Consider the following 10239-nt stretch of genomic DNA (forward strand, 5'->3'; position numbering starts at 1 on the left):
TTAAGTAAGCTTAATTTGCAAAAAAAAAAATTATTCGGGCATTGAAACTAGACAAATCAGTGTGTAAAGTGTAGTAGAACAAGATGTCATATATGTTCAGTCTCATCACTGAGGATGAAAGGGCAGACGAGAGATAACACATTCCAAGACAGCCTGACAATATTCCAAAATCATGTAGGGCGGTTGTGGCACATACCTTTAATCCCAGCACTCGGGAGGCAAAGGCAGGAGGATCTCTGTGAGTGTGAGGCCAACCTGGTCTACAAGAACTAGTTCCATGACAGGCTCCAAAGCTACAGCGAAAAACCTGTCTCAAAAAAACCAAAAAAATAAAAAATAAAAAAATTTCCAAAATCTTCCCTTTAAAAATACAAACCAACCAAAACGCAATCAAAGTGCTCAATGGAAAGAGTGTGAATTCCTCCCTGTTCCTTCATTTTTATTATTATGGATATTTCCTCCCTTCATTGAACAAGTGGAGCTCTTTCATTTGAGATAATTTTCAACAACCTCCCTGTGAATACCCAATACCCGCCCCTAGTTTCCAGCTCCCCGTGTTAGTATGCTGCTTTAATCTATTTTGTATCTTTAGCTACTCAATTTGATACACAATGTGTAACGGTAATTCACGGTAGAATTGTGTTCTGTTTCCCCCACAATGAATTACCATAAGGAAATTTGACAGGATGGCAATAGAGGTTGATAAGATGGAACATTCTTGTGAATGTTCTCATTCATATAGAAACAGATCCAGTATCCAGATAACTAACATCATCTCCTTCTCCAGTTTTAGGGAAGAAGCATTCACTAGCAGAAGCAAGAATATACCACCAAGTACAAGCAGGTAGCCCATGGTAGAGGACTGGGAAGGGCTGCTATAGCTATGATGGGGAAGGAATTAATATAAAATAGTTATTGCATTTTGTAGATATGAGTAGCTCTTTGACCTTTGTTACAACACTCATAAATATACTCTGCTGAAAACTATTCAAATGCAACTACAATTACAGAGATTACTGTTCCACATTTTAAAACCAGGAAACACATAGATGCATCAAGGATGAGACTGTTGGGTACCACTCCTGTTGCTGAGAGTATATAAACCCAGATTTCCACAGGGTGACATTCAAACTCAGAATCCTCTCAGTTGCATCCAGCTGAGCTCACATCTCCTGTCAACATGGCCTACAGCTGCTGCTCTGGAAACTTCTCCTCCAGCTCCTTTAGACGCTGCCTGCCCTCTTCAGGTTCCTCCTGTGGCTCTTCCTACCCCAGCAACTTGGTCTACACCACTACCAGTTTCTCTCCCAGACCCTGCCTGGTGGAATCCACTGTGAACACTGGCTGTCAGGAGACCTTCATTGAGCCCACCAGCTGCCAGAAGCCCTGTGTGAAGTCCAGGCCTTGCCAGTCAGCCTGGTACTACCCGAGGAGCTCCACACCTTGCAGTCCCTACCAGGGAACATATTATGGTTCTCTGGGCTTTGGATCCAACAGCTGTCATTCCCTGGGCTATGGATCTAGAAGCTGCTACTCAGGGGACTGCGGATCCAGTGGCTTCAGATCTCTTAATTGTGGCGTCTCTCACTTCCCTTCCCTGTGTTATGGGTCTGGATTCTACTACCCAGCATACTTGGCTTCTACAACATTCCAACCTTCATGTTATAGATCAATCTATGGAATTGCCTTCTAAGAATCTGACTTCTAAGTCTTCATATTCCTATAATATCAAAATAAAATTCTCTATGTCCTATAGATGATCTATTATTCTCATCTTCTACTGTTTCTCGTTCTACTAACAATCATTCAGATTCAACCTCTGAGAGAATCTTAATGTGCAATCCCTATTATACCTTAAATTTTGTGCTATTGTTATTCTGCTATTTGCTGCTCATTCAAAGTTTCTGATAACTGAAATTTTAATCCAGTAAATTTATGCAATCTGAGACCTTAGTTCATTGTTCTTACTATTATGATATTGTTATTATGTTTGTATTTATGGATATATGGGACATCATTAAAGATCAAAATTTATGCATATTATGTTGAGAATAATTAATTTGGTTGGGGAATACTCCTTCCTTGTATTAATTAGTAATTGGAAGATTGTAATTTGAATGCAAATAAGACACAGAAATGTAAGCATTGCCTATGATTGAGGTATATGACTAAAATGTTATCCATCGAGAGTATATTATTATATATTTCACAGGTTTTTGTATATTTTCAGAGAAAAAACTATTTAAGTATATTATGTATGAATTTTCAGCCAAGAGAATAGAATCATCAACTTTCTTTTTTTTCCAAAGAATCTCAAAAAAATACTTCTTTTTACCTGAAATAATGAAATCTCGTCTACCCAGAGTTTAGGCACTATTTCTGCCTATCTTCTCAAAATATTTGAAAGGAGAATGACAATGGTCTTAAGTGGTAATAACTGAGTCTAGGAAACAGGGCATCTTACTGATGCTTCTCCAACTCAGCTTCAGCCAACCTAGAAACATTGCTGAACAGTTATAGTCATTTGTTTTAGCCTGATTGTCAACTTCAAAGATTTGGGTGTAGTTTGTTTGCACTAAGAGCCAGGAAAAAAAAGCAATAGTGTATTGTCCATCAGTGTGTCAGTTTGGTCCTGAAGGTAGTACTGGTCTCCTAGAACAGACCATAGATGACCAGGGACAGGAGCACACAAACTACAACTTTAGGGCTGCCTCAGTTGTGACCCAAAGGGAAGTGCCAGGGCTGAGCCAGGGCAGGAATTCTCTAACAATAGAGTCCAAGGGCTGGAGAGCAGGGTTAAAGTACTCAGACTTCAGGAGTTCCATAGCAGGAGATGGGGGGAGGAGAAGTAAGGACCAGATCATAGCTGTCTCAGCAAAGTGCATTCATATCTGGAAAGCCTTGGAAGAAGGCAGCAAAGTAGAGTGTCTACTTATTGACTTCACAGGCCTGGGCTCAATTTTTGGTTGTAAATTTAGTTGAATTTATTTCATGAAATTAGATTCATCTGTATATATATATATATTTTTTAAATCCCAATACTTCCACTTTGCCAATAAAGACTCAGGAGCCAGATGTTATGGTGAAAACCTGCTTGTTCAGAGAGGTACGTAAATCACCCTATGGTTACTTCCCAGTTGATTGTTCTGCCTCTTAACCTATAGAATGTTGTTTTTATTTAATCTTGTTTACAATAAGCAGAAAGCTCTTGGATTAAAGGCATTTGCACTGGCAAAGCCACACCAGAACTAGAAACAGTGTTTTCTAATAAATAACACAACTCAGGGCCCAGAGTGTGATCAGACATCCTGAAACATTTCACCCTTTTGTCTAAATTAAAAGGAAGGTTTTAAACTCTAACACATTAGCTGGAGCAACGGGCCCCTTCCCGCCGCACAGCTCCTACATGCCTGGCTAGCTTATGCCCCAAAATAATAACACGGAAACTGTATTCTTTTAAATACTGCCTGGTCCGTTATCTGTAGCCTCTTATTGGCTAATTCTCATATCTTGCTTTAACCCATATATAGTAATCTGTGTAGCACCATGAGGTAGCTTACCAGGAAAGATCTTAACCTGCCTCTGTCTTGGGTGGAGGAATCATGGTGACTGTCTGTCTCGGCTTCTTTCTCCTAGCATTCTGTTCTGTTTACTCCACCTACCTAATTTTCTGTCCTATTAAAGGGCCAAGGCAATTTCTTTATTAACCAATGAAAGTAACATATAGACAGATGATCCTTCTCCATCATAACACAGTAAAACTAATTACAATAATGAAGCTATTCCTGCCAAGATTTACACAATGTCTAACTCGTTTGTATTTGGCATTCTGAGGATTAAGTATTTCTGAGTTCAATGTACTGTAAAGTGTTCATATAATTCTCATAGTAACTCAAACATCTGACTATCCTGAGCAGTTTTTAGGCAAAAGATGAACTTATGTTAGCTTAGTGGCAATGCTGACTAGGTAGAACATAGCATTCAGCATCATGTGGTCCTCCAGCAGGAAGGGGCGGGCACTCAGGCATCATAGTGTCATGGGTGCCAGTGAAAATCTGGGGCTCTGAGCAGGGATTTCAGGGCAATCAGTTGGAGATGGGTGATACCATTTGGCCAGTTTACTCTTTTTCTTGGGATTTGTTCCTTGATGATGTTTCTCTTGTTCAGTGAAACATCTCTAATTTTTCTGGATTTCTTATCTTTATCTGGAAAGATAAAAGCAAAATCCTGTTTCAACCCTAACTCTGGTGAGTTCCTTTTTTAAAAAAAAAAATATTGCTTTATAAATAATACCACTCAAAATTTCCACATCCTCCCTTTCTCGAATTTCCCTCTTGCTCCCCAACTCACCCTACCCATTCTCCTCTAGTCCTGAGAGAAGGCAGTGGACCCTGTCCTGTGGGAAGTCCAAGTCCCTCCCCCTCAATCCATGCCGAGGAAGGTGTGCATCCAAACAGACTAGGATTGCAAAAAGCCAGTACATTCAGTAAAAACAAATTCCAGTGCCATTATCATTGGCTTCTCAGTCAGCCCCCACTGTCAGCCACATTCATAGTGTCTGGTTTGATCCCATGCTCATTCAGTCCCAGTTCAGCTGGCTTTGGTGTGCTCTTATTAGATCAGGCACACTGTCTAGGTGGGTGGACCAACCTCCTCGCAGTCCTGACTTCTCCATATGCATGAGGTCTCTCCTGTTCAAATCTAATATACTTCAATCTTGATGGCATCCACAGCTTTTCTTCTCCTGTGGAAACAAAGGCAAAACCTCTTCCCCAGCATAACACATATCTTGGTTTCCATTCTAAGGTCAAGATCTCTTTAAAATATACAAGATGATTTAATTCAGCAATTTTTTCTACTATTAAATGTCTCTCCATAGCTGTTTTTACTTTCTCATTAGCATTTAAAATATTTTAAGTTAATAAAACACTGTATAATCTATCACTGTGTGTTTTTTTCTGTTTATTAAGTATATCTTAAATTTCAATTTGTTCTTTCTATAACTGCTTGCCATGTATAACAGTGTGGTATGCCTGTAATATGCTTTATATTGTAATATGTGAAAAACTACTTTATTTTACTGGAGACATATGCTAGAATATTGTCAGTCTTAATTTGTGCATATATTTCCATAATGGCCATAACTTCAAATAAATGTGTAATTGCAGAATCACAATTTTCAGAACTTAGAGAAGTTGTCTATTGAAATCTTCAATATGTACGTATGGTATGCTGCAATTTAATTTTCCAAACTCTGCAAACAAATTGTCTTGCCTGTCCATTGTTGATCTGCTTTCATTAGGCCAATGCTGGCTTTTTCCATACCTACTGCATACTCCAAAAACCTCAGGCCTTCCATTTGGATTATCACTGGAAAAAGCATTGTCTCTAGAAGTGCCTTGCCTACAATCCCTTTTCAAATGACCTTGCTTATTGCAATTTAGTCATCTGAAATTTTTATGTTTTTGTTAAAACTTTTAGAAATTATTTTTCCTTACAGAGTAGCATCATAAATATGACACCTGCTGTCAGATGTAATTCCAATCCATTCACCTATTGGGGCTGGTCTCGCCTTTAAAGGCCTAATCACTGTTTTGCATTCTAAATTAGCATTTTCAAAAGCCAAAGATTTAATTAATATTTGACTGATTTCTAAATCTAATACAATTCTATTCACAGATAAATATGTCTTTGCAAAATATTACTGAAGGCTTTTTTGGCTTGTAATATTCTAGTAACTCAGACCTCCTTCCTAATTCTTCAACCATGTCCCAAATGTTTAAAGGGACTAATCTACACAGTGCTAAGGCACGGTCATCAAATGAAAGTTGCCTTTGTACCTCAGCATATTGACTTAAACCTAGAAACTTGTCCTGGGAGAAACTAACACCTCTAACCCTATTTTGGTCTTAGCTCCCTCTTTCAAAATGTTCAGTGTTTTAAATGAAGACTAGCTCCCAATATTGCTCTTGTCAATTCTTTTAAGAGTCACGGAAAATTCTATCCTGAGTTATTCATGAATTTGACATCTGTTTAGCATAGAGTGGATGAATACCCTATAAAATGACTACTTCCTGAAACCTCATAAAATCGAATATTTCTAATATTCAATTTCCGTTTAAGCTCAGGGTTATTTATAATCTGCTGATAGTTTCTGTATTATAACTGGATAAACTAAGATTTCTCTTCTAACCTTAAGCCACCCCTCTTCAGTTTCTTTTTAAAAAGGTAGATTCTTGTCTAATTTCATCTGTCTGTGTCTAAGAATTTTTCTTATTTTCATTTATAATTCTTTCCAAGGCTTGAATCTTATCAGTCCATTTTTCACTTTTTTTTAAACTTCATTTTGCAGTATTTATTACACCATATGTACAAGTACATTCAAACTTGTAGTCATCTTTTATTTCATGTCCTTTGGTCAAGTTTTCTAACTCCTTTGTGTCCTAATTCCTTTTGATGGTAACTTACTTAGCTTACAAAATAATTGGTTTTTACTATGGAATATATATGTATATCATGGTATCTTATTCTTATTTTCATGATTCCCTTACTCCACTCTGTCCCTCTTCACCATTCCCCATATTTTTCTGTCCTCATTATTCCTTCAAATCTGCTTTTTTTTCCATTTTTTTATTGAGAAAAGGAGAAAAAAAAAAACAAATTTCCACCTCCTCCCAGCCTCCCATTTCCCTCCCCCTACTCCCTCCCTTCTCCCCCTCCTCCCACTCTTCTCCCCCTCCCCCCACTCCTCTCCCCCTCCCTCTCCAGTCCAAAGAGCAGTCAGGGTTCCCTGCCCTGTGGTAAGTCCTAGGTCCTCCCCTCTCCGTCCATTCCTAGGAAGGTGAACATCCAAACAGGCTAGGCTCCCACAAAGCCAGCACATTACGTAGGTTCAAAACCCCGTGCCATTGTCCTTGGCTTCTCATCAGCCCTCATTGTTCGCCATGCTCAGAGAGTCCAGGTTTATCCCATGCTTTTTCAGTCACAGTCCAGCTGGCCTTGGTGAGCTCCCAATAGATCAGCTCCACTGTCTCAGTGGGTGGGTGCTCCCCTCGTGGTCCCGACTTCTTTGCTCATGTTCTCCCTCCTTCTGCTCCTCATTGGGACCTTGGGAGCTCAGTCCAGTGCTCCAGTGTGGGTCTCTGTCTCTATCTCCATCCATCACCAGATGAAGGTTCTATGATGATATGCAAGATATTCGTCAGTATTGCTATAGGATAGGGTCATTTCAGGTTCCCTATACCCAGCTACCCAATGAACTAACTGGGGACCTCGGCTTGGGCATCTGGGAGCAACTCTAGGTTCAAGTCTCTTGCCAACTCTAAGGTGGCTCCCTTAACTTAGAATTGTGCTTCCGTGCTCCCCTATCTAAACTTCCTTTATCCCAATCCTCCTTTTTCCCCAAGTTCCCCCCATCCTCCCCTTCTCCCTTTTCTCTCCACATCTCCCCTTACCCCCATCCCACCCCACCCCCAAGATCCCAATTTTCTCCCCGGCAATTTGGTCTACTTCCCATAGCCAAGAGGACAACTATATGCTTTTCCTTTGTTTCACCTTCTTACTTAGCTTCTTTGGGATCACCAATTGTAGACTCCGTGACCCTTGTTTATGGCTAGAAACCAATTATGAGTGAGTACATCCCCTGTTCATCTTTTTGAGTCTGGGTTACCTCACTCAGGATAGTGTTTTCTATTTCCATCCATTTGCATGCAAAATTCGAGAAGTCATTGTTTTTTACCGCAGCGTAGTACTCTAATGTGTATATATTCCACACTTTCTTCATCCATTCTTCCATTGAAGGACATCTAGGTTGTTTCCAGGTTCTGGCTATTACAAATAACACTGCTATGAACATAGTTGAACAAATGCTCTTGTCATATGATAGGGCATCTCTTGGGTATATTCCCAGGAGTGGTATTGCTGGGTCCAGGGGTAGGTTGATCCCGAATTTCCTGAGAAACCGAAACACCGATTTCCAAAGTGGTTGCACAAGATTGCATTCCCACCAGCAATGGATGAGGGTACCCCTTCCTCCACAGCCTCTCCAGCAAAGGCTATCATTGGAGTTTTTTATTTTAGCCATTCTGACAGGTGTAAGATGATATCTCAAAGGTGTTTTGATTTGCATTTCCCTGATTGCTAAGGAGGTTGAGCATGACCTTAAGTGTCTTTTGGCCATTTGAACTTCCTCTGCTGAGAATTCTCTATTCAGTTCAGTGCCCCATTTTTTAATTGGGTTAATTAGCATTTTAAAGTCTAGTTTCCTTATTTCTCTATATATTTTCGAGATCAGACTTTTGTCTGTTGCGGGGTTGGTGAAGATCTTCTAACAGTCAGTTGGTTGCCTTTTTGTCTTGGTGACAGTGTCCTTTGCTTTACAGAAGCTTCTCAGTTTTAGTAGGTCCCATTTATTCAATGTTGCCCTTAGTGTCTGTGCTGTTGGGGTTACACATAGGAAGTGATCTCCTGTGCCCATCTCCTGTAGGGTACATCCCACTTTCTCTTCTATCAGGTTCAATGTGTTGTGACTGATAGTGAGGTCTTTAATCCATTTGGACTTGAGTTTTGTGCACGGTGATAGATATGGGTCTATTTTCATTCTTCTACAGGTTGACATCCAGTTATGTCAGCAAAATTTGTTGAAGATGCTTTCTTTCTTCCATTGTATACTTTGGGCTCCTTTATCAAAAATGAGGTGTTCATAGGTTTGTGGGTCAAAATTTGGGTCTTCTATACGATTCCATTGGTCGACTTCTCTGTTTTTATGCCAGTACCACACTGTTTTCATTACTGTAGCTCTGTAATAGAGTTTGAAGTCTGGGATGGTAATGCCTCCAGACAATCCTTTATTGTATAAGATTGTTTGGCTATCCTGGGTTTTTTGTTTTTCCATATAATGTTGATTATTGTCCTCTCCAGATCTGTGAAGAATTTTGAAGGGACCTTGATGGGGATTGCATTGAATCTATAAATTGCCTTTGGTAGAATTGCAATTTTTACTATGTTGATCCTCCCAATCCAAGAGCAAGGGAGGTCCTTCCATTTTCTGGTATACTCCTCAGGTTCTTTCTTCAATGCCTTAAAGTTCTTGTCAAATAGATCTTTCACTTCCTTGGTTAGAGTTACCCCAAGATATTTTATGCTGTTTGTGGCTATCGTGAAAGGTGAAGCTTCTCTGATTTCCCTCTCTGCTTCCATATCCTTTGTGTATAAGAGGGCAACTGATTTTTTGGAATTGATCTTGTATCCTGCCACATTACTAAAGGTGTTTATCAGCTGTAAAAGTTCTTTGGTGGAGTTTTGGGGGTCGCTTATGTACACTATCAAATCATCTGCAAATAACGAAAGTTTCACTTCTTCCTTTCCAATTTGAATCCCCTTGATCCCCTTATGTTGTCTTATTGCTATTGCTAGAACTTCAAGCACTATATTGAAGAGGTATGGCAAGAGTGGTCAGCCTTGTCGTGTTCCTGAGTTTAGTGGGATGGCTTTAAGTTTCTCTCCATTTAATTTGATGTTAGCTGTCGGCTTGCTGTATATAGCTTTTATTATATTTCGGTATGACCCTTGTATCCCTAATCTCTCCAATACTTTTATCATACAGGGATGTTGAATTTTGTCAAATGCTTTTTCTGCATCTCATCAAATGATCATATGGTTTTTTCCTTTCAGTTTATTTATATGATGGATTACATTGATAGATTTTCGTATGTTGAACCAGCCCTGCATCCCTGGGATGAAGCCTACTTGATCATAATGGATAATTTTTCTAATGTGTTCTTGGATACGGTTTGCCAGTATTTTGTTGAGGATTTTTGCATCGATGTTCATGAGTGAGATTGGTCTATAATTTTATTTCTTGGTTGAGTCTTTGTGCGGTTTTGGTATCAGAGTAACTGTAGCTTCATAAAAGGAATTTGGCAATGTCTCTTCTGTTTCTATATTGTGAAATACATTAAGGAGTATAGGTATTATTTCTTCTTGGAAGTTCTGGAAGTATTCCGCATTGAAGCCATCTGGTCTTGGGCATTTTTGGTAGGGAGGTTTTTGATAAACTCTTCTAATTCTTTGCGACTAACAGGTCTATTTAGGTTGTTCACCTGGTTCTGGTTTAACTTTGATATATGGTATTTATCTAAAAAAGTGTCCATTTCCTTTACATTTTCCAGTTTTGTGGCATATAGGCTTTTGTAGTAAGAACTAATGATTCTCTGAATTTCCTCTGTGTCTGTGGTTATG

At 39.3% G+C, this 10239-nt stretch overlaps 1 protein-coding gene across 1 annotated transcript; it reads left to right on the plus strand.

Annotated features, from left to right (window-relative positions):
* The first annotated feature begins 1129 nt into the window (after positions 1 to 1129).
* LOC121465428 (keratin-associated protein 13-1-like) lies at positions 1130 to 1693 on the plus strand. The gene has a single exon (XM_041678672.1). It carries the CDS (start codon positions 1181 to 1183, stop codon positions 1691 to 1693), a length of 513 nt encoding a protein of 170 aa, XP_041534606.1. The 5' UTR covers positions 1130 to 1180.
* The last annotated feature ends 8546 nt before the right edge of the window (positions 1694 to 10239 follow it).

This window comes from Microtus oregoni, unplaced genomic scaffold (assembly GCF_018167655.1).
Source record: "Microtus oregoni isolate MIOR12 unplaced genomic scaffold, Mior012 000030F_ref0000283, whole genome shotgun sequence".
In the NCBI taxonomy this organism is placed as follows: Eukaryota; Metazoa; Chordata; class Mammalia; order Rodentia; family Cricetidae; genus Microtus; species Microtus oregoni.

Excerpts from the sequence above, each read along its gene's own strand:
- LOC121465428 (XM_041678672.1), top strand. The coding sequence starts at position 1,181 with ATGGCCTACAGCTGCTGCTCTGGAAACTTCTCCTCCAGCTCCTTTAGA.